The sequence below is a fragment of the Meleagris gallopavo genome, chromosome 7 (assembly GCF_905368555.1).
Source record: "Meleagris gallopavo chromosome 7, MGAL_WU_HG_1.1, whole genome shotgun sequence".
Classification (NCBI taxonomy): Eukaryota; Metazoa; Chordata; class Aves; order Galliformes; family Phasianidae; genus Meleagris; species Meleagris gallopavo.
The window spans coordinates 25516372-25540902 of NC_139410.1; the positions used below are offsets into that span (position 1 = coordinate 25516372).

Consider the following 24531-nt stretch of genomic DNA (forward strand, 5'->3'; position numbering starts at 1 on the left):
GTTGAGCTCCTACTCAACACTGAGAGAAAAACCTCAGTTCAGTGATCTCATTCAAGGTATTCCATACAAGTGACTTAATAACGTGACCCCATCTAATTACACAAGTTGTAACCCACCAGCATGGCTGAAATCAACAATTCTATGAGCAAGAAACCCTCTAACATTGTCTAACAGCAATTCTTACTAAATTTGAATAATAAAGGGCCTTCTAATTCAGCCCTGGTGTTATTTTAAACATAGTAAGCTGCAAGTTACCTGCATTAGACAAAAACACATTTCAAATAGACTCTCTCAAAATATTGATAGGATTTTCATAGAATCATTAAGGTTAAAAAAGATCACTAAGATCATCTACTCCAGCCATCAACCCATCCCCCATGCCTACTAAACCCTCAGTGCCACATCTACCCTTTTCTTGAACACCTCCAGGGACAACAACTCCAACTCTGGGCAGCCTGTTCCAATACCTCACCACTCTTTCAGAGAATAAATTTTTCGTAATATCCAATCCGAGCATTTTCCCATAGGATTAATAATCTACCACTGGCTAAAAAAATGCTCAAGAGTTCTCTCTGCTAACAATGCTTTCTGCCATTTCAGTGCTTGTCTTTATCCATAGGTTGAAGTTGCTCACTGAAAATCTGTGGCACGACATCAATTAATTAACAACTTATATGGGAATACATATACTAAGTACTACACCAAAGTACTAAGGGAAAATGTGTTGCAGAGATGACTCAGAGATACTGAGGTTCACTGCTGTGTATTTCAGCCATCAACAATCATCTTGCATATTTTAGAACCATTAAAATTATTTCTTTATGATGGCAGTATTAATGAATTAAACACATCTACTTTTTATCCTTCATCCTTAAATGGTTTCTTAGAATTCAGGTTGTTTTACTCCTCCATACAGATTCTTGAAATCCCATTCAATTGGGAATGCAACTCACCATCTAAAGATAAAAAGGGAGTAATACCAGCTCTGAAGAGATGCCGAATGCCCCTCACACTATTGTTGGAAGATAGTAGGAATTGCTGGAACAGTGCATAGTGCGTTTCCTGACCTCCACAGAAAAGTAAGAGAGGAAATTCATGGTGGGAGTTGCCCTGGTGGTTCTCTGATGATCACTTCCCAGCCATCACACAAGCAGTGGGCATACAAACACGCTTCTGCATTATGGGGAATTTTTGCCTGCAAGGTCTTAATATCTTCGTGAAAAATCTCTCTCCTTTTCTAGGAAGGGTGCTCAGAAGCTAAACTCCTCCTTGAACTCTTCCAGGATATGAAATGCCTGGATACATGAAACATACCCTAAGGATACCATATCAACAGAAAAGATAAAGCATTTATTTGTTACATACCCATCTCCAAGGTTGAAACTGTTTGGAGAACTGTTGTAGCTTGGAGATGGAGCACTGTTCATTTGATAAGGCAGATCTGGCCAAGGAGAGCACTGTTGGAAGAAAGGCAGCAGGGATACTTTCATGAGGTTGGAAATAAAGAATTTGATTCTCCTCTCATACCACATTCATGCTGTTGCCACACCACTAACTTCAGCTCATCGCTCCTGCTGGGAGGAGGAGACGGGCCATGGATCCTACGCTGCACTCCAAGCAGGCTGTCAGGGGGCCAGATTGATTCCAGTTGTGCATTCCACATTTCTCCCATTTCACAAAGCCTGTCCCCAAATAACACTGGGCCAAAGTGTGCACAGCTGTAAGTCAGAGCAACGCCAGTAAGTCAACTCAGACTGAAAGCAGCAATGATACAGAAATACCACTGGTCTCAATTATGCATCCCTAATTAAATCCAGGCAAGAGTGACAAATACGCTCCAGTGGCATTGCTTCAGGTTTATACCAGTGAAAAAGCAGAATTTGAACCAGCCTGTTAAAACCTTTGGCTATTAGTTGAAAAGCTCAAGATATAAATGCTTATTACATAAGAAAAAGTTTAAGATAAAACAGACACAAAGCTACTAAAAGCCTTCACAAACTCAGGACAAATTCTATACTTCATCATAAAGCCAGAGCAACCAGCTAGAGCTGGTGACTCTGCTCTGTATTTATGCCACAGTAATCAGTGGAGAAATCTAGCCCTGTAGAAGCCCCTGCCATCAAGAGCTCAAGAAAATGCTCTGCAGGATCCTTGTTTGTAACGATTAAAAGAAGACAAGCTGGAGTTTTGGAGTTTTATTATCTCCACATACAGCACTAGCAAATATTTAACTCTTTAGCAACCCACATTTCCCTGTGCAATATGTCAAAGTGTATCAGAGCTAATAGCAAGAGTTTAGGATCTGCCAACTCAGTAGAATTAAGTCTGTGTACACAAGAGCCTCATTAACAATCACCATGGTGAGTTAGAAAACACCCTGGTTGCTTCTGGCAACTTGAGGAAAATTGAGTGGGAGGGGCTGGATCTCATGGGAAGTTTACTTAAATTAAGAAAAAAATCCTCAATTTCAGAAGTCCAGCAAGCTACTTCAAAATAAAAAAAATAATAATAATAAAAAAGAATTAAACTACAAAACATTCCCATAGCGAGACTGAACAGTGCTTTTAAACTATTGTTTTGAACCCCTTTGCTTAGTAATTCTGCAGCCTGGGATGAGCTCATACGTACATCTTTGCAATGAGGGGACAGGGGTTAACACGTTAACCTCTATGCTGGAAGACGGTCACATCCATAGAACATAAGACAGTCAGATATTCCTAGAGAGCGAGCCAGAATCTTCTAAGAGCTGGTATGTGACAGTAGCCTCCAAGGAACAATTGCAGAAAAGCAGACTGATAATTTAATCAGTCAAGCTATTCATGTGTTCAGTGGCCCCATGTCCAACACGAGCCTGTGCCAGACAGTTCTGAAGAAAATACCTCATACAGTTGGCATCTGTGTGCCATAACAAGTGCCCAGAAGCAAGGCAGAGGATAGAAAAATGTTTCTTTTAAACACAGGCTGTAAAGGGCTGGTTTATACCCTGAAACATAGGAAAGTTTGACATCTTTTATAAACTTCAGCAGTGAGAGACATGTTATAATCTCACCAAGCCCTCTGTTTCCATCAGATCTTGGTGTAACAGTTCCCACAAGAATCTCCAAGGCTCAGTTAGACTGCATTTGCTCTGAAATCTGTTTCCCAATATGCTGAAGTAGTACAACATACATTTAAAACATTTTACCTCTGTGAGAATAGTTGTCTCATAGGAAGGCTGATACTTCTCCTTCTCTTGGGTGGTCTTCTTCTCCATTTTTTCCCTGTCAGTCTTCTGTTTTCTGTCTGCTCCTTTAGGCTATAAGCACAAGCACAAGCTTTGCCTTATGCCAAGTATTACAAGTTTGAAAACAGAAGCCAAAAGATTTTTTCTGATCTGTTCACAGAAGACTCCTTAAGATTTATGGGGGCTCCACATACGGAGCAAGACCAGATCTGCATTCTCCAGACAGAAAAATTAATCTAACATCTCAACTGTTTCTATAACACCATCCCCTCCCAATTAACTCCTACTGCAATTCCAAAATAAATTGACCACAATCTTGAGATTTAATAACTATTTCAGATTACGAACCCTCTAAGTTATGCATTTCAACTGCTTTTGCACCACCCCTTCAGGTACAGGAAAGACATTTCTTGTAGGAGAAGAAGTGGAGCAGCAGACCCTTCAAGCAAAGAGGGCTATAAAAATCTTGTTGTTAAGTGGCTCCATGTTTGCCATGTCCATTTAGGAGCTTTGGAGATGTACACAATCGTCTTTCTCTCCTCCAAGTAGCAATGAGAGAAATTGTGTGGCAAAAAGCAAAGGGTATTTAAGATCTCCAAGTTATGCTCTCATTCTTTATGGAAGATCGAATCAAAGAAACTGGCAATGCCCATTCTTTCTTAATTGCCTGGAGACACTCAAACACAGTGGATATATCCTGAAAATCATCAGCATAATATGTTGACTCAAAATGATTTAAAACATCATCTATATTCCCTAGTATCTGGACTATGTTTTGTATCGCTGATGATACACAGAATCACAGAATCATAAAATGGTTTGGGTTGGAAGGGACCTTTAAGACCATCTAGTCCCAATCTCTCTGCTATAGCAGAGCTACCTTCCTATACATCACCTTCAGGACAAGAACTAGTAAAAGGCAATGGCTTCTAGACACTAGTCAGCTGTATTACACAGAGATTTATTTTGTGCACCGACACACCGACATCTGATGGGTTTTCATTTCAACCAGTCAAGGTTTGAGTTCTTGGTTTTCATTCAGTATTATTTAAGACAGCTGCACAGCCCAGATCTCCATGTGCATACTGTTCAAGGCACAGTGGACTGGCACCAGTGTCAGCATGACACTTAGGTTATTGGAATTTAACTAGAAATGCTGTGTAGTTCAGGGCTTATGTTGTTTTGTGTGCAAGAGTTCTGTTTAAGATTTTAAGCATATCCAGTTCTGTTTTTTTACTGTGCTATTGGCACTATTCCTTCACAGTTTACAAACTGAATTTAACTGTTAACCTTTCTTTAACCTAGTTGATGTCAAAGCCAAAATTACTTCTTACCTTGAACACCTTGATCTGGCAGCTGGCAGAATGCAAATGTTCTGTGTATTCACCATTTTCATTCTGCTTAAAGGTGTCGATTTGCACTCGGAAAGGCACCCCTTTCTCTCCTCCATGTTTCCGTGGAGTAAATTCTGTGCTGATACAATGCACCTGGGAAAACAAAAGCTGTGCTCATCTCTGGAGAGTGTTCAAAGCTGTAAAAAAAATGAGTTTTAGATTCCCTAAACTTGCAGGGTTGCCTGAACATGAGGTTTTGACTCCTCCTTAGAAACTAAGAGACAGAAGGGTTCAAAATATTTTCATTTCTGTTTCTCAAGTAAAGAAAAAAGAAGAATAAGAATCCTAGAGGGAAACAGGGCACTAGGAAAAGCATCCTTTGACTTAAGTAAATCCCACATATAGATTAAAAACAGACAGCTTGCATTTCAGATGAGAAATACTTATGAACAAGGACAGCAAGCAAAACTAACAGGCTGTGAACAGCTTCCTCCAAACAGAACTCATACTCGGAAAGCAACATCAATGTGGATTTCTTTTTTTTCCTTTCTTCTAAATAGCCCAGCTAGAGCAGATACTACTTCAAAACTAACAAGTAACTAGAAAGTATCCTATCATTAGCACCTTTCTCTCTTCTTTGTGTGCTGGCTATCCTAACCCTCCAGGTCTTTGTAAGATACCTCATTGCTGTATTTAGAACAGGAATATCATTTCTCTCTTACCTGAATGAATGCTGAGGCTCTCTTTGATGGATCCCACAGAAATTCAACGGTGTTCAACTGCGTGGGGCTGGCCCTGGGATCCAAGATTCCAACTGACAGCGGAATATCTGTAGAAGAAAACCCCTAAAATTTTAAAAATATTACATTGAAGAAGAGAAAGCATTTCTATACAATTACGAGATGCATGTGAAAAGCCAATCCAACCACGATATATCTATTTGTGACCTGCAGTCCTTGATCTATTTCCCACCCAAAGCATATAGGTTTCCTCAGAGAGGATTATATTTAAAAAAACCAAACAAACAACAAAACCACACATGAAAACATTCTGTACAGCATTCAGCACCTCACTTTCCAACTCTGCAAAAGAACCAAAATGAAATAATCTCACCTATATCAAGGATGCGGTCCCCAGGCCGACTCCACCTCCAGCCCTCCAGCTGCTGATGCTCTGTGTATTGCAGGCGTCGGTCATGGAAAACTACACGAATTATGCTCTGTTAAGAAAAGATGGCAAGGTGAGCAACATGATCTAGAGGCCCTTCTCTTGAGATGACTTTGGTTTTCCAGTGTAAGAGTAGAAGCTGATCTGTTACTTCTACGTGTTTTTAACCCCTATTCACGATGAGAGCAGAGGTTTTCCTTAAGAGACCCATTTTCATGTTTCCCACATTCCTAAGAGACCCCTGGAGCAAGAAAGCAACACAATTTCCCCCTCACAGGGCACATCTGCATTGAATAACACAGCCCCACACAGCTCTCTGAGCTTTGGTCTGGAAGCACTATAGCAGTGTCCACCTAATGTTAGGTGCCATGCCATGTAAACATCACTATACTGCCTCCACATCCAAAATGGCTCACATGGGAGTTGCATTTAAGGTGTCTGTAACATGCCTGTATATCCCACTCTGATCAGAACATCTGAAAGCCAGTCTACTTGTCCCTGCACTGGTGGAGCTGACATGCCCAGACACCCTGTCAATGGGAAATAAACTTGATTCCAGTCATTAACCACCAGTTGTTGACAATGGATTTGCCCAGTGTAGTTAAAGGAGTACAGAATAGGAAAGCTACTGCAATAGGGGAAGTTTCATCTCTGGCCTGCAATGGTCCATCCTCGTCAACAACTGGAGACAAAAGGCTGGAATAAGGGCAATCCCCAGGGCAGACAAGTCCAAGGTACCCCTAAATGATAAATCCTTTTGGACACTCTGAGTGCTACACTAGCATGAGATAATGGCCCCTTACCTCCCAGTTTCTCAATTCCCTGCTCCTACTGGGGCCCTGCATATCAAATGAGTGAGTAAATTTTGCCAGTGAACCTGAGAAAGGCCCAAATCAAACCCAAGCTACAAAGCAAGCAAGCCACAGCGGGAATGCCTGCAAAATTGGAATCCAAATCCATATGCTTCCTGAAATGGGACAAAAGCCAAGTGTGGACCTGCCTAAACTTGGACAATTGAAGTCCAGATTGGAATCTAAATTTTGCAATTAGTCCCAACTTCTCGTAAGAAATCCTGAGGCAGAACAGCCAAGAATTTGGGAGAGGAAGGCTTGAAGGTTGGATCCAGAAACAAGATCTGGAGCCAACTTTTTGAATTTGAACAGAAACAACCAAGTTCTATATGTTTCAAAATAATGCTCATTACTGAAGTATATTGGAGCTATGCAGAATCTGTGTGGCAGAAGGGTGTGAAGGCCAGGGTCTTCTGCATGACATGAAATGGAACAACACAGGTGCTGCTCGGGTAAGAAGGGAGAAAGGCCTGCGGTTTTGACCATGTTCACCTCTGAACTTTGGGATTCCCCCGAACCCAATATTCACAGTGAAACTCTGGGGTCATGATCACAAACAGAGCAGAGGTTCCCCTGAAGTCTCTTAAAGCCAAGCTGCATAGTCCCGTGAAACTCCAGCACTCAGAATAACTCCGTCAGCCCTGCTCCCATTAAAAACAATGGCAAAGTATCTTCCATTGTCTCAGTGTGAGCAAGATCAGGCCCTTCATTAAAGGCTGTATGTAGTAGCAGGAAGAAAAGAAATCTATGTTTCTCCTTACCTTTACATATTTTGTGTTTAAATCTTGAAACTCTCCCAATTTCCTATTCTCAAGTAGACGGATTTCATAAGACTGACCTAGAGTTTAAGGAAACATTTCCAAGGTGTTTAATATGTTGTAGCAATGAGAGAGTCATGCTGGCATTTACGTGGCTAATAAAGCATACGTTTGATCAGGGAAAGCTCATTTTTGATAACATAATGCATTTGCCCCAGTAATAGAGTAGGAACTAAAGCACAGCAGAAATCTAAGGGGAAGGTTTGTCTGTTGGCTGCTCAAAGCACTCAGGCACCAATTGCATTCTGTCTCCCAGGCCTGTTACAGCCTTCTGGTCACCCTCCACAAAGCCACCACAGTGCTTGAGACCTGGTTTCCCTCTACAACAGTGTTGCCTTCATCTGCCCCTTCTACTGAAGCAAAGTTGTGTGAAGAGCTGCTGCACAAAGGTCTAGTCACTGTTCTGCCAAGGTCAGCAAGGCCAGGGTTGCAATGTGTTTCAGCGAACCAGAAAGACAAGATTTGTTCCATATGGCCTCAGATGTGGCTGCCCAGTGCACAAATCCTCCTTCAGAAATGTATGAAAGCAACACTGCATATTACAGTAGGTGCAAGGACCAATCCCTTTGAAATCCCCACTGAGAGGGAGTTAGACCCCCCCCACACACACACAGACTCCTTGACATAACAGACTGAGCCAGTTCAGTAGAGTTCCTCTAGCTGGTTCATGAAATACCATCACTCTCCAAGGCTGACAGTAGGCCAAGAAGACTGGCATCCCAAAAACTTATGCTCAAATGGTAAAGGCATTACAAAAGCTTATAGTATCAGACCAACTGCACAACAAACCTATAGCTGGTAAAGAGGCAGGATAGGAACATATAACATATCCTGAGTACCTAGTTTTTCTTGCTCAACGTGATATCCTCCCTTTTACTGAAAAAATGCGCAGTTACAACAAGGCAGGCACCAAGAGGGAGAGCAGTTTGGTTCTTCTGGTTTGACCAGCTTCTCCTCTGAACCGGCCCTGCAGAAAACTACAAAGCAGATAGATCTCCCTCTGAGCAGTTGCTACCAGCAGAGAGAAGAATGCTACACTTCTGGCCATAGAAACACAAGACTTACATGTCAAAAGGGCACTGCATTTCAGTCAGGTTCCTTTTTGGGAATTCTGGCTCTCCCATTTGCCCTTGTGAACACAGACCCTATCACCAGAGCAGAGATAGATGGCTGGGGCAAGGGGTGGAGGACAAGAGGGGCCATATTGGAGCCTCAAATGTTTGCACAGCACTCCTACTGATGTCAATAGAGGTTCTGCAAACAGGAAGTGACCCTTGAATCCAGCACGTGGCTTAAAGGATGCAGAAGGGGAAGAATAAACCATTTGAAGTGCCAAATTAAGCACTGGAAACACACACAGATCTTAACCCATCTCTTTGCACAAAAGTAAACTGAATTAGGAAGAGTGATCTCCCTTTAGAGATCACTGGACAACAAAAGTGGATGTTGTAAATGACAGTGCTGAAATTGAGGTCTCCCTTGCTAACACAAGAGACTCTCTAGTGTTCCCATTGACACAGGTTATTATGATTCACTTGGCAGTTTTATGAGAGATATACAATATCTCTCCACATAACCAATACCACTGTATCAATATAAAAAAATCAGGCTCAGGTTCACAAAATCAGAGTGATGCAGTTCATCATCTGAAATGAATTTACACAGTCAAGCATCTCTTGCATTTGCAATTCACTCCCAAGAAAATATCAGTCTAATCATTACAGAAAATTAGCTTAGAATTTGAGACCATAAGCTTCTGTGAGACAGTAGAATACATCTGTGACTGTACTCAGATATTGTTACAGGGACACAGAAGTGACACGACCTGTGCTACAGAGGAAGGCAATGGCTGAGCCACAAGCACTTCCATTCAGCAAGTATTGCAGGCCTTAGTTTGTGACACCTTTACATTCTGATATATACCCCACTCTTTTGGCAGCCTGGTTTGCAATTCCTATGACATGAAAGAAATTAATCTGCATAAAAACACTGATCATGTTCTCTTCAAACTGATATAAAGCACTTAAGAACTGTGCAGCATGCATCTTCCAAGCAGTTGTGTGGGACAGGAGCCATCCTGCAACCCAGCAGATAACTTGCACCATGCACCTCATCCTGATGGGAGGGATTCTGCTTGGATTGAGTCAGAAACATATTCTGCCCACTGGTAAGACAGAAAACTGTTGTGGAGACAGAGTTAATGATAAATGGAAAGTCAAATAAGAAGTAAAATGCTTTGATGAAAGATATATGGGTCATCTGATGTAAGACATGGTACTCAGTTCATGCCATGATATGCCTCACTCAGAACAGTATTTCATGCTAATTACTTTCCCCTCAGCCTCCAAGTGTTCAACTCCAGTTACTACACAGAGCAGTTATCAAAACAAGATGGCTTCCAGCCAAAATTCAAGCAATTTATTTCCTTCTGTGGAACTCTCAGTGAGAATTTGGTCCCAATTCCTCATATTCCCATTGGCACTGAAGAGCCAACAGCTAAGAAGTAGCTCAAGGCTCTGGCACACAGAATCCAATACCAGTGACTCTCCAGCCCTATCGCTCATGGGCTGTCAATGTTCTAGCTAAATCGCTGTTACTCTAGTATTTAAATCTGTAGAGAAATACAGTTGCAAGTGCTACTAAAACAAACTGTATTCCCAGTTCCCATGATAGGCTGCAACTGGCAAAGGCCAAAAAATACAACTGAAATACAGTGAGTTCGCCAGTACTGTCTTTATATTTCTTCATTAATATAGGCTATACTAGATAGCTACAAGTCAATGCTTGGTAATAACGTCAGAGAGAGTTGCAGAATGTACTGATGCTGAGACTTTGCAATGATATGATCAAACAGTCTGACCTTGACCAGGGCAGTAGCTGCTCCTCAGCTGAAGAAGGTTTAACATATGCTGGGCTTACAGGGAAGGAAAAACCCTATGGAAACATCTGTGGCAATGGAGAGCAGCGGTGGCAGGTTCAACCTGCTGAAACCTTCTCCCTATCATGCTCTCAACACTGCCCGTACTTGCACCACACCAAGGCAGCAAGGGCTCACAACAGCCAGAGCTGCCAACCTACCTGGTCTCAGGTTATGCTGCAGTATGGTACATACACAAACAAGGGCACCTGAAGCCAGCTATCAGCGCTTTTACCACTATCCAACATGAAGAAAGCATTTTGAACACCAAATCCCCAGAAGAGCTGATGCCAATGCACAACCCGGTGCTCCTCGCACAGAGCTTGCCACAAGCCTTCTTCCCTACCTCAGGCAGGGAACAGAATGGCAATAAATATTTGAATAACCACATTAAATTCCTGAGATGCAATTTGTCTCCCAGCTTCATTGGAAGCTTTTGGGGCACCAATAAAAACCTGGGCGGGTGATGATACAGTGCAATTTGTATTTTGAGCAGACAGTCCCTGAGCAACAGCAAATTTATGCAATCACCTCCTAGGCTAGGGTTTGAGCAACTCTGCTTTACAAACAAGAGTAATATCCAGTGAAGTAGTAACCACCCAAGTCCACAGAGTTCCTGCTTGGTGATTCATAAAGCCATTGCGTCTACCCTAAAGAGGATTTATAGATTGTTTACTGTCTTCATTTTTACTGTCTTTGGCCATTAATGCATATTAAATGCAGGTATGACCACTTAGTTTGGGAACAAAAGAACTGAAAGTTAACAATTTAATACAGCTGATGAAAAATTTGGTGCAAGAAAGGAATGCTTTCACATACTCAGAAGGCACAAGCCATCTCAGTTCCAGCCACGAGTAACTCTTGAGAGCTTCTGATTTCAAAAGATTATCCTAAACTCAAAAGTTACATTTTTTTTCATGTTTATTTGCTACACAATCACAATATCCAGCTTTCATTTCTGAGTGTTTTGGTGTTATGTTTCAAGGGCCACTTCCACTATGCATTCTGTGGTTTTCTGCACAATGCATTGATACGATACACTGACTTTCTATTAGGCTGCTGCTGTTCCAGACCAATCTGAGTCTTACTTAATCTAGCCAAGTTGTCTGCTTGCCTTTCCAGCAATTAATTAAAACCTAAACTTACACTGAGCAATATCTGTGATAGAAGTCAGTAGACAAGAAAAAAAAATAATAATTGCTAGTCCTCTTTCACAGAATGGATCCACACAGCACTAGACAGAACCAGCCTGGAAACTGTTTGATTATTAAGCCAAGCTGGCCAATAAAAATTCCATTTAGCAAGTTTATATGGACATCCTAAATAGCGCAAAGATAAAGGCAAAGGAATGCTGACAGATGAATGCAGCATGCAGAAGGAGGGGGGAGGAAAAAAGAAACAGCTTTTACCCCCTGGCCCAAGGCACATCCAGCAGGCAGGAGGATCACCTTTGAAGCAACCAAATGCAACTATTTAGGCCATCAGGCACACACACACATTTATCTGACAAGATTAATGGGTCCACAGAGTAAACAGGCAGGAGTGACAGAGCTGGCATCTCAACTTGCATGCTTGATTGCCCACACCTTTTAAGACAGACAAAAGCAAAAGTACACAGCTTAGCATAACACCTACCAAAGTGTCCCATGTGCAGACACTCTCAAGACAAGGCCCTTTCCAGGCCACAAATAGCTCTGGATATTCTGCAGTTGCTTATTGCATCCTCCTTTGACAAGATGCTCTAGGAGATGTTTATCCAGAGGATATTGTGAATTCAGCTGCTACACAATAGGCCACCCTGAAAGCTCCCGCTATGCTAGGAGCATGGAAATCCTGCAGAGGAGGACAAACTGTGGGCCAGGCAAAGCAAAAGGAACATAAGAGTCATTCTGACACACCAAATCCATCATGTCCCACATCTCATCTTCAAGAGCAGCCAGTTATAAGTGGCCAGGGATGGGGCAGGGCGAAGACAGTCAACCCTTCCCTGGCCACAGCTTCCCAGCAGCTGGTATTCAGTGTCCAGACTGCATCCGTATCAAGCTGTCCGGTCAGACCAATGGTCATAAACTCCTCGTTTGCAGTATCTCTCTCTGAACGTGGCTATACCAACCTCCCTGCACACATGCTTTACTTCAGTATCTGCAGTCTCTCACCCATCTGTTCACTTATTTTCTGCCTGTTTCACTTTGCAGCAAAGCTATCTTGGTCCCACTGTTTGGAGCCACTTCCAATGGAGTTCGCTACCCATCTGAGTGCAGTACCAAAAATACCTGCCCTACTTGCCATTACCACCAGAGGAACCTAATGGACCAATTCCATGACCACACCATAGAGCTGCACTGTCATCATGCCTCTTCCTGGGCTTCTCCTCCTTTTACAGAGCTCTGGAGGGGTTTCTTTGTCCCCTTCTTTCTCTTTTTCCGCCTCTTTCTTGTGGAAAGCCAAATACGTGCCTCAGAGCAAAGTTTTATGGAAGAAAACTCCAGTGCTCATTTACTATATGAACATTTGGCTAAACACTCATCTTCCCAGACTTCTGAGGATAGTTCATTTTACAGTAGTGACACTTCATAGCTAACAGGCATAAAATAAACACTCTTCATTTACAGTGCTTTCCACTCAAAGGAGTGGGATGTATATGTAACTCCTTCAAGACCACAGCCTAACTTTGAAACAAGGATACAAAAACAGCTAACAGACTCAGAAACACTCTCAGTTGTTACCGTCACTGTGTGCACTTGTTCTTCTCTTGCACACACCTCGTCTACTCTGCTGAACCCCACCAACTAATCTGCAGGAAACCTGCTTTAGCAGGGAAGCTGGACTTGATGGTCCCCAGAAGTCTCTTCCAACCCCTACAATACCACGATTCTATAATCCCACCTAATTGAAGACACGGTATAAGTTTTGATTTTTAAAACAAATTAAATCAATGAAGAAATGATGGCCTTCTAATGGAAAACAGGGAAAAAAAAATCTGACTTGAGAAAATAATTTCTTCCTGTATTTCCACCTCTCTAGCATGTACACCCAGGACTATCTGGGTCACATCTGACTAGCTCAGAAAAGCTTAGCCCCCTCAGTGTAATTAAATCAGGCAGGCTTTTTCTGGTTTCAACCTGTACTGAGTCAATTTGGACAACAGGTTTTATAGCTCTGCAAGACTAGCTTGGTGTGTAATATTTACTTGAGCTTCAGATAACTAAGAAGAATGGTCCCTGGTGAGGGTGCTGAAGAGGGATGCAGAAGGGCCGAATGTGACTGCTGACCCCAATCAGCCCTCAGGGAAATCACCCCCTCCACCACATTTCTGCAGTAATGTGGAGAAATGTGCTAGAGAAAGGGAGCCCCACTTGTGCACCTGGCTACTCCAACTGACAAATGTCCCATCACAGCAAGCATAGCTCAGAAATACAACAGCAAGCCAGGACAAGAGAAATCTTACTGCTCGAGTACATGCCGTATAGTTTCAGAAACATAAAACAAATGCTTGGTTGAAGGCAAAAACGTTTGTTTTTTTTTCCAGCCTCCTTGGAGATAAGGTATCATACATAATTCCCATAGAAACAGAGAACATCATCCTTTTGACAAGGTTAACTAAGTTACTGCTAACATACGTCTTATAGGAAGGATACTACAAGTTGGGAGAAAGTGACTGGAAAATTGAAATATCACCTCAGATTGACAAGTTCATTGATACAGTCCAAATGTAGAAACTTAGACAAAAGTTTCTCTCAAAATCACAGAAATCTCAAAGGAGATATGGATAACAGAGAAAAGTTAAAAAAAAAAAAAAAAAAAAAGGCAGGGAAAGAAAAAAAAACTTGTAGATATTCAGACTTTTCACTATACTCAAAGCTATTTCTGAGCACTTCCTTCCTTCACAGATATTGAAGATTTATGGAAGTGGAAGAACAAAATGCAGTCTAGGGGCTTCCAGTAGGAGTTGTGCACAGGCTACAATCCAGCAAGTTCACAATCCCACTTGAATTTCATCCAGATGTTAACAGAAGTATTACCAAATGAATAGAAAACAGGCTCTTGGTTAAAAGACAACTGAGATTCTAGCTTCCTAAGGGCAACAGAAGTCAGATGCTCTACTTATGCAGAGGTGCCCTGTCATCTGAAGCAAGATTCATAGTGAGTTTAGGGATGGTGTGGTTTGGAGACAGGGTTGTTTATCCTGGGCTGCCAAGCAAAGATAGAGCTGCCAAGCATATGGGGAAATCACTGCTAGCACGAATAACGGCTTCAGCTGAGACATCAGAGCTGTCTTCAGAGTAAGGTAGGAGACAAATGCTTTCTCCAAAAACGAAGGAGTGCAGCACAAGAACCAAAAATAAAAAAACATCCTGAGAAACAGAAGACAGCCTTTGACAGGCACTTCTTGAAGCTACCCGAAGCCAGGAAAGGAGGAGAGGAGCAGAACAGCGTGTCACACTGCGTGCCATAGGGATGATGGATGCACAGGTGGGCAGCCACCAGGAAGCACCTGATATTCACAGCCTCAGTGACACTCAGGCAAAGGTAGAGTGCACGTTCACAAGGGACAGGCCACCAGCAGCGTGAAACACCAGTGGCAGCAGCGATTTATAGGGAGAGTTGGTTCTTCTGATGGGACAAAGCAAAAGTCTCCCCACAAGCAGAGCTATAATTAAACCAGAAGCACACCCAGCCAGAGCTGGTCAATCAGTCTTCTCTACACTTCATTTAGGCAAATAAAGAACTGTTCCAGGAAAACTACAAACATTCCGACAGTTGTGACCCCATAAAAACCCAATTACGTATGAGTTAACGTCAACAGAAAACAGCTTTTTTCATTTACTGTAAATCTCAGTATTTAAAACTGAGCTCCTTGCCTGTAGAAGATTAGCCAACTGTATGAACTTTAAATGTTTTAAGGGAGGCAAAGGTTTTGTTGTAAGCAATGACATCTACCCAAGCAACCACCTTCCATTTGTCCTCTGCGCTTTCCGCGCCTTTCCTTGGAAGCGAAACCACAACATGTCTCTAGTGAGCTGAGGCAGGACAACAGCCAAAAAATCTACAACAGCAGTTTCAAGTGTACAAGTGTGCACACACATATCTTGACCTGGATCCACTCCTGAGGACCCAATATCTGGAGCTTTTGTTTGTGCGTGACAGAACCCAGCTCAGTCCATCTTTAGCTTTGTGAAGCATCTGTTGCTTATGCACCACAACAGCTATGCTCCCAATAACATCACAGGTCTTCTCGGATGTTCGTGGTTTTCTCTCATGGTTTGGGTTTTTGGCTTGTTTGTTTTCCGAACTGTCTAGGACTGGCAATAAAACTAACTAACTCTTGGAAGACCTTGCGAAGCAGAGGTGGCCAGCCTTCCTAACCCCAACTGGCTGTATGTGAAAATCCTCACATGGCTGAGGACCACAAGTCATAAACCACAGACCTGGAGAGCAGGAAAACTTCACAGGCAGGTGATGGCCTGTTACTCTCAAGCACTGCTAAGGGACAGGGCTGGGTCTGGCACACAGCTGGGTCTCAGTGACTCCTGCCATCAGCCCGACCCACCCTCTATTCCGAGCAATTTAGACCTCTGGCTCTGAGCCAACCCAACACTGGTCATGAAATAAAATCATGACTGGAACAGCTCACACTCCACATGTGGTTCTGGCACTACAAGCCAAGTCCCTTGGGCAGTGAGTTTTGCTTTGTGTTGTTTGTTGGGCTTTTTTGTGTGTGTGCCCTTTTTTAATTTTTTTTTTTTAATGATTTTATTTCCTCACATTTATTAGCATTCAGATCTGCTGTAGAGTCCTTGTTTCCTCTGCATTCCTCCTGGTGCAATTTCTGGAACCACCTTCATTACTCCCATTTCTATCCATGTCTGAAACTAGTTTCAACCAGCCCTGCTCAAACCACACCCCATATGACTGCAGACCATGGAACATGCAACTGCACCAAGACCTCTTGCTAAAGTAGTGGTTTGTAATATGGTTGCTGGTTGATTGTTTGTCTGAAAAAATCACTATCCACAAGAGACACTGCAATAGTGCTAAAAGGCAGGCTAGTTCCAAAAAACGTTAGGTGATGCTGTGCTGCAGACTTCTGGACAGCGTAGCTCTGTCAACAGAAGCGCTCCCTGACCAAGGGAGCAGTGCCAGCAGCAGCTCCTTGTGTGAGGACACACCTTTACCAGCTTCGTGGACCAAAGGGGAAGTGGTTTCAAGACACCATGGTAACATGTCTATATTACAGCTGTCAGATGAGTAATTCTAATGCAGTCCAGTAAAGATCTCTGACCATACAGACTGCCTTAAGGAATACCAAACTAAGATCATGTTGAATTGAGACTAACCGGGCTCTGGCTCCAATTTCTCCAGGAATGTGGGACACAGAAGGGAACAGATCGGGAAAGACAAGTGTAATGAGTCAGTCTTTGGAAAGCGAGCTGAGGATTTGACTCTAGGTGCTTGATTTACTGGCTACTTCTAGAGCTGTGGCCAGTGAGCATTTATAGTTTCAGACCAGAGCAGACAAGCTTGGGAGCCTGCCACTGGTGAACGTCCCCAAGTCAACTTCACACAACCTCCCCCTTTGCACCCTCACCCTTGCTAAGAACAGCCTCTCCAGATCAGGACTCCACTTGGATTTTTCCCTCACCTCTGTGGGGAGTTAGGGCTAAAGTCCTCTTCCTCCACAGTGCCACTAACTCCCCAGGGCCACCCAAGGCTCAGCAGAAGCCATCGTGCTCAGTAAGACCAGACCTTTCTTCTACCTATTTCTGTACATGGGCTATGTACTGAGCTGGTCACTCACCAACACTGAACTGGCCCTGAATGAGCATCCCAAGGCAGGGAGCGTAGCTCTGCACAGTGACAGAAGGTCTGCTACTGAGTAGTGAAGAGCTCCAGCCAGGGAAGTATGTTTGGATAACATACTGCAAGTCAGACAGCCAAACAGTGAAACAGCCAAAAATCCCCAAACCAGTCTTATAGTCTGGATATGTCACTGCACTGGAGGTGACTGGGTTTGTTGGAACTGGGACAGCCACTCTTTCTTTGTATATCTTTGTTACTAGGAGCCAGCTGTGACTGAAGCTCTCAGCACAGACAGGGTAGAAGGACACATTAATGAAGTTAGCCATTTGCTAAGGTCATCTGACCCAAAACTCAAGCATACACGCAAGAAGGAAGTTTTGTGTAACAGTGTTTAGCCAGACCACGATAAGCACAGAAAGAGGGTAAGGTGCAAGAAGTGTCCCTTTGCTTATGGTCAGTGTAAGGCAATAAGGTATAGGGAATGGTCTATGCTGCTTTACGGAATGGCACCACAGTCACAGCACGCTGAGGTCAATCAGCTCTTCTGCTATGCTACAGCTACCAAGACCTGAGCTGCCCTGAGTTTTCCTCTATGTCCCACCTCAGACTCACACAGCATAGCTCTTCTAGTATGATGATGAACTTGCTGTTAGTCTTAACCTAGCTTGTACTCAGAGCAATTCAGAACTGCATGGCAGCACCTGGGTGGGATTCCCTGGCTTCTGTTGAACAGGTTTCAACCCATGAGGAGTTGCAGCACTTTCCTCTGACTTTGGAGGAGTGAGAGGAAAATAACTGCACAGTAGGTATCCTCTGGGAAACTATTCAGCTCAAAAAAAAAAAAAAAAAAGTAGTTTCCACAGAAGTGTTTCTCTTCTGCCTCAAGAATTTTCATTTCTGCTGTTACTTTTTATTCATGAGCTCGAGAGAAAAAGAACAAGTTCTTAACACAGATGTTAATAGAAAATAAATCTTCTTTTACGTAGGCATTCCTAAGCATAAAAACCTATTGCAAGACAAATCATAACTTTTTAACCCCAAGCAACATCCCCACTAATATCACATCAGAGAAATATCTGTTGGTTCTGACCACAGCTGACGGAAACTTGTGCTTAGTATCCTCTTATTGTATACACAACCAACCTCAGTGACTACATAAGCAGGTCATATCCCTACAGGAGCAGACTCCAGTCCCTTTTTCCTAACTAGCACAGGCAAGGGATTTTAATCTAAATGACAGAGCATAGAGGAAGAGTAGTTTAGGGCTAAGACCTGCCCCTCCTACCAGAAAGAGTCAATGTTGGGAATGTTGAGGAGTGCAGCTGCTGGTGTTGATTCTGAAGCAACTTGCCAAGTATGGCAGAATGGCTTTTAAGGCAGGCATACTGCATAGCCTTGAATTTCAACTGAATGTCAAGAGGATGTCAAAGAAACTAAGAGGAGCACAGTGTAAGGTGGAAGACAAATTGCTTAGGAAACTTAAAGAAGCAAGGTAAGAACACTGCTAAGAAGGCGGCAGGAAGATGTGAAGTTTCTGTCAAGAATAGAAGGCAATGAACTGTTCAACTTAGAAGGAAGGAGATGTAGCATCTTTTACAACTAATTACCTTGAAGATCCCGTAAGAAAAGATGCTGTTTCCATCTTTCATGGCAAAGAAACAGCATTACAGTTCTTCCCCAAATCCCTTCTCAGCTCTTGCCTACTGCATGGCTTCCGCCAGTCTCACCCCTGCTTTATTCCTCCAAACTGTCCAGCCTCACACCCCAGGGCACATCCCCAACTCTCCCGTGGAAGATGGAAGACAGGTGCAGAAGATACTTGACAACCGGTGGCCGGTCAAGGAATTAAGTCAGTACTGTGTCAGGATGGAGCAGGAGACAACTATTCATGACAGTAAGCAGAACACAGTCTATGCTCATCTCACCCTTAACATGCCCCATGTCAGCTGCTGGGATTTTGCTGCATTTGAATGGATAAACTGGGAATACAGTCACAAACCTCAAGCATCCTCCAATCTACATGGCATCTGAGGTTCTTGGGTAAAGCCTGCAGCACTTGATGGATCTTTCTAGCAGGGCTCTCTGGGCCTACCAACAAAACAGATCCAACAGCCAGACACACCCAAAGGGTGTCAGAGCCCAGGGGGAGATGGGGGGGAGGGTCAGGGCTCTGTTTTGCACAAGCACTGAGAGAAATCCAGACAGAGAGACACTGAAGTGAGCTTCACACTCAATGCACAGAGCTTGAGGAGCTGGGGCAGTGCTCAGAAGCCAGAGGGGACACCAGTAACACAGGGCAGACAGCCCTCAGGCTGATGCTATTGTAATGCCCTTGTTATCAAACTGGCAGAAATAAAGTGTAGTATGTTTTTGCATAGTCTGTGCCTGGAGATGTCTGATCCCTCTGGGACCCATATGCAGGAGGTACTACAAAGAGACAGCCAACCTCCAACCACAGATGTGTATGCACAAATTCTGACAAAGGAAAAAAACGCCTAGGGAAACTCAGGGCCTTGCATAAAAATTATGCTATGAGGTCCATTACGGAGGACCTTGCTACTGTGAACCCCATAAACTTGTCAAGTCAGGGACTCAGCAGATCAGAGTCACATTACCCAGCCAATGGGAGCAACACCATCCTCTGCTGAGAGCACTGAGAAACCGACAGGTACTTGCTATCTCACCCACTGCAGCAATGATGCCCTCCAGTAGCTCTCAAGGGCCTGCAATGTCAAGGTCCCTCCCCGAGTCCGAAGCTTGCCCACCTGCTGAATTCATCTGGCCTTTCAAGATGCAGGTAGGAGGCTGTATTTCAGATTGTTGGAGATCAAGTCAGTACCTGTCTACATCAAACTGTGCATGATGTTTTAAGTCAACAATTAATCAACGGTGCTTCATCATTTTGTATCAGTTGAGGAATCTTTAATTTTTTTACGCTTACATGCCACATGGTCCTTTCCTCCATCCCCTTCCCATCTCTTTCCCTCTTTTCCCTTCCCACTGCCCTCCCAGTGAGGCACCAGTATGGAATTCAATCTCTCTCTCATGAATCACTCCCAGGATATGTGCCCTCTTCCACACAGTACAAACCCTACCTTGGTTGAGGTAGGTCAGGGTTTCTTCGTGCAGCTTCACAGCAGGGGATGTGGCTGTGCAGAGGACGTACTGAAAGGGAGGCAGTTTGGCTTCATTCTCAGGAGACAGCTGTGGTTCCTCCTGCTTGAAGATCGGCAGCGCAAGGACATCTCTGAAACACACAATTCACACGCATTTATTTACAAAGACTCTATGGAATATTCCGCTCTCAATCTGGATTTGATCTGTATGCTTTGAGATAATGGAGATGATCTCCAGAAGAACACCGAGTTATGATGGCTAAGAATAAATTTAGCCTCCATAATGTGACAAGGCAACTTCTGCTTTCATGGAAGCACACAGGTGCCCAGCAGCAGCTTCACGAGGAGCTGGGTGCAATCCCAGATCTCGCTCCTTTACAAGACATTTGCACTGACCTGCATGCTGACTCGCAGCCAGACTGCTCCCGGCCCACGCTAACTCCAAGCAGAACAGATGTCAGCAATGCTGAGAGCTCAACAGAGCCATTAGCACAAAGAGATGCCAGGAACCAGCATCCTTATCTTCGCACATCTAATGCTGGAGAGCCACATTAGCCTTTCCCACACCTCTAACTTCTCTGGTTGTTGTGTCCACCTACTTAAGACACCGTATCCTTCCCAATTAGAAAGATTACGCTGAACACAGAGACAATTCAGTGTAAGTAATCAGATCTCCCTCCCCGTCCATTCCCTCTATATGCATGAAGACCCGAGATTCCCAGCGGAGGCTGGGCACAGTTCTGTTCCGCCTGGAATTCCCACACACAAGAAGCTCTAATAAGAACTGTTCAGGAGCATGCCCGTGCATACAGGCATGCTTCCTATGGAAAGGCCATTACGAATTTTCCTTGCCTGTTCAGTTAATGATCCACCTTGCACTGAATCCTAACACCCACAACCTTGAAGGCTGCCCAGGTCACCAGTGAAACGGGGCAGCAGTTTGCAGCAGAGAGCTGAAGCACCCAGCTCAAACACAGGGCTCCTGTTCCTGGAGAAACAAAGCCAGAGAGCACACTGTGCCACCCCGCTTATAAGCGGGGACAAAGGAACACCCCTCTGTTTCCATTCTCCCCCCTAGCTGCACCCCTCTGCACTACCACCAACTCCAAGGCACCCAGCCCCATTTACTTGCTGGCATCATTGCCGTAACCACCGCTTGCTCTTACCCAACTGTGGCCATAGAGAGGGTTTTTTCCTCTCAGTGATGATGATTTACCATGGTAATGAAGTGAGAGAAATGCCTCAGAAGATGTCTGAATAGATTCCACAGCTTTGGATCAACCCCCTGTGAAATATTTCACATTGCCAAAAGTGGTCACAACACAGAAAGAAGATGAGAACAAGGGGCTGAAAGAAGCTCTAAGGTGTAAGTATAAAAGATGTGGCAGTATTTGCTCAACTCTTAGCTCAAGGCTGCAAACCAAGTCTTGAGGAAAGCAGGTGGGTGAGATCCTCAAACTCTCCCGATGTTCACCGCTATGCTGGAGCACTGGGGTTCTGTCATTGACCAAGGATTGGACAATGTACCATGGAAGGGAGAAAGGTGTCTGAGGCAGGGCTCAGGCAGATGGAGGTACAGAGTGAGATACACACAGGGTTCCCGTGACAATGAATGAAGATCTACAGGGTTACTCTGCAGCACTGTCTTACTGTCCTAACAAATACACACCGCGCTGAGGTACATCAGAACTTACATAGATGTTGAAAAGGCTTTGACTGTACAGAAGTATGATCCATGGGAAGGGGACTGCACAACTTCAGCTTGCTTGGTGCAGTCTCAGCCAGTCTGTGGGCACGGGCAGCTCTGGGAAGCACAGCTCAGAGCAGAGGGCTCTCTCTAGAAGTGCACGTCTCAACAGGCTCCCAGGAAATGGTCAGAATTACAGCTCTCCACGAGAACTGGGTGTTTAACCCAGCTGACCTTCCCAAAGCATCTCAAGCCATCACTTAACATTCCAATAAATGTGAGTTAAGGTCTTTGAGCCCCAGCTCAAGAACCCCCATAGCAACAAACATTCAGTATGCTAAACAGCATGGTCAAGCCTGACCCAGACAGGATGATCCCACAACACTGTGATGCTACAAACCCATAGAGTACCCCGCAATAGAAGGAACCCACAAGGATCATCAAGTCCAACTCCTGGCTCCACACAGGGCCAACCAATAACCAAACCCTATGCCTGAGAGCGGTGTTCCAGCAGTCTCTGAGCTCCAGCATCTCAGGGCTGTGCCCACCACCCTGGGCAGCCCAGCCCACTGCCCCTCTGAGGCAGAACCCCCTCCTGCTGTCCAACCTGGTGCTGCCTGGACTTGGTGTGCTCCTGCAGCAGCCTTGGGGGTGCACACAGGGTGCCACAACTCAGCACAATCACAGCCATTGGCGCCCTCTGAGATTCCAGCCTTAGATATTCATAAAAAAAATAATTCATAAGCACCCAGCAGAAAGGAAACTCCCAAAGTTGCCTGCTTTGTTGTCTTCTTGGGGGGAGGAAACACGGGTTTGTGCTACACATGTTGCGGACTATTGTTTCGCAGCCCTTTAGAGCTTAAATTAGGAACACTTAATTAAACGCGACTGTGCAGAGGCAGGAAAAAGCTGGTTTAGGCGAGTCGAGAAAGTGAAATTGTGAGCTGTTCGCCCATCATCCCCAAAGGAGGAGGCAGCTCCGCGCCGAGCAGGGCAGGCAGCAGCCGGCAGCGGGGGCACCGCCGAGCTCCGCTAATAGAGAAGGACGGGAAAAAGAAGACCGCGGCACCCAGCCAGAAGGGCTCCCCCGGGCCGATCCCGCTGCGTTACCCCGCGGGGACTCACCGCAGATAGCTGCCGGTCGAGTGCTGGTTGTAGTGCTCCGGCTGCGTGTGCCAAAACAGCATCTTGGGGACAGCGGGGAGGGGGGGAGCCCGGCGCGGTCGCTGGGAGCGGGGACGAGAAGTGTCCCAGCCGGGCTGCCCACCCCGAGGCGCGCAGGATACCGCTACCACCACCTCCCACCAGCTCCAGTCGCGGCCCCGACGGCTCCCGGCGCTTTTATGGCCCAGCCCCGGCGGGAGCGGGTTGGCTGCGCTACGGAGCACCGGGACCTCCCCCGTCCCGCCCCGCCCCGCATAGCCGCGCCGCCGCCGCGGGGCGCAGGTGGTTCCGTGCGGGCGGGGCGGTGCTGAGCGGGGCTGCCTGCCCTGGGACGGCTTTTGTGCCGGTGGTTTGTAGCCACTGGAGGCCAGCGTGAGGATAAATGGTCATACGGTATCAAACCTGAAAGGAGGTTGTGGCGAGGGGAGTCAGCCTCTGCTCCCGCGTAACAACGATGGGACGAGAGGGAACGGCCTCAAGTTGTGCTGGAAGAGGGTCAGGTTGGGTATTAGGAAATATTTTTTCTCTGAAAGGGTGGTGATGCGCTGGCACAGACTGCCCAGGGAGGTGATGGAGGCACCGTCTTCACCGTGTTTGGAGGTGTTCAAGAGCCGTGGAGATGTGGCAGTGAGGGACGTGGGCAATGGGCACGGTGGGGATGGGTTGGACTGCATGATTTTAGAGGTGTTTTCCAGCCTTCCCTGATCCTGTGATCAGGTACCCCCTCCAAATCTACCACACTGTGCTGCACGCATCTCTGCTCCCCTATGGAGCACCCAGCACTGCTCCTCCACTCTCACTGGCACAGCCCTAACCCAGTGAAATCTCACAGGGCCATGATGGTTAGATCAACATGACATAAAGAGGAGCTGGATCTCTAAGCACATAGCCTTCTGATTAAAAAAAAAAAAATCAAGCAAAACCCACCCTTCAAGCAACCACATATGTGCTTTCATTTCAGGGTGCTATTGTTCTTGCACCCAAAAGTTTGTTCTACTGCTTCTCTGGTCATTACAGTCCCCACAGCTGAGCATTGAGCAGAAAACACGCATGCCCTCTATCTGCACTTTGAGACCAGACTTTGCACAGAAGCGACTGAGGTAAAGACACACATTCTGCTCCTTTTTTCCCCTCTGCAAAAGTTTAAAAAAAAAACAAAACAAACAAAAAAAAAAACAGTTTCCTTTTAGCCAGGAGACTAAAGGGATGTGAGCACAGGAGTGTCGTAACCCTGCAGGGCTCAGAACTGCAAAAGCAATCGGGCACTTCACTCCCACCAAATTAAAAGGAAACAAATCATCCAATTCTCTTTGTGGATTCTACCACAAGTATTTAAATTGCTTCTGAAAATCTAGCACGAGATCCTACGTCAGGTGAGCAATTTTGTTTTCATGAAGCCGAAAATAAACTGAGTTCAAGGATCAAGGTTGAACATTACCCTGTACTGAAGAGC

General features: G+C 44.8%; 1 protein-coding gene across 1 annotated transcript in view; it reads right to left on the bottom strand.

Moving 5' to 3' along the window:
* Positions 1 to 23242, bottom strand: part of TFCP2L1 (transcription factor CP2 like 1) — a 33951-nt gene extending 10709 nt beyond the window's left edge. Inside the window, exons 1-8 of the mRNA XM_085228062.1 lie at positions 23040 to 23242; positions 20207 to 20358; positions 7337 to 7413; positions 5671 to 5776; positions 5280 to 5386; positions 4558 to 4710; positions 3185 to 3295; positions 1366 to 1457 (exon numbers count right to left, since the gene is read on the bottom strand). Of these exons, the coding sequence (XP_085084188.1) occupies positions 1366 to 1457; positions 3185 to 3295; positions 4558 to 4710; positions 5280 to 5386; positions 5671 to 5776; positions 7337 to 7413; positions 20207 to 20358; positions 23040 to 23101 (860 nt within the window). The 5' untranslated portion in view covers positions 23102 to 23242. The remainder of the gene's footprint in view (positions 1 to 1365; positions 1458 to 3184; positions 3296 to 4557; positions 4711 to 5279; positions 5387 to 5670; positions 5777 to 7336; positions 7414 to 20206; positions 20359 to 23039) is intronic.
* Between the last annotated feature and the right edge of the window lie 1289 nt (positions 23243 to 24531).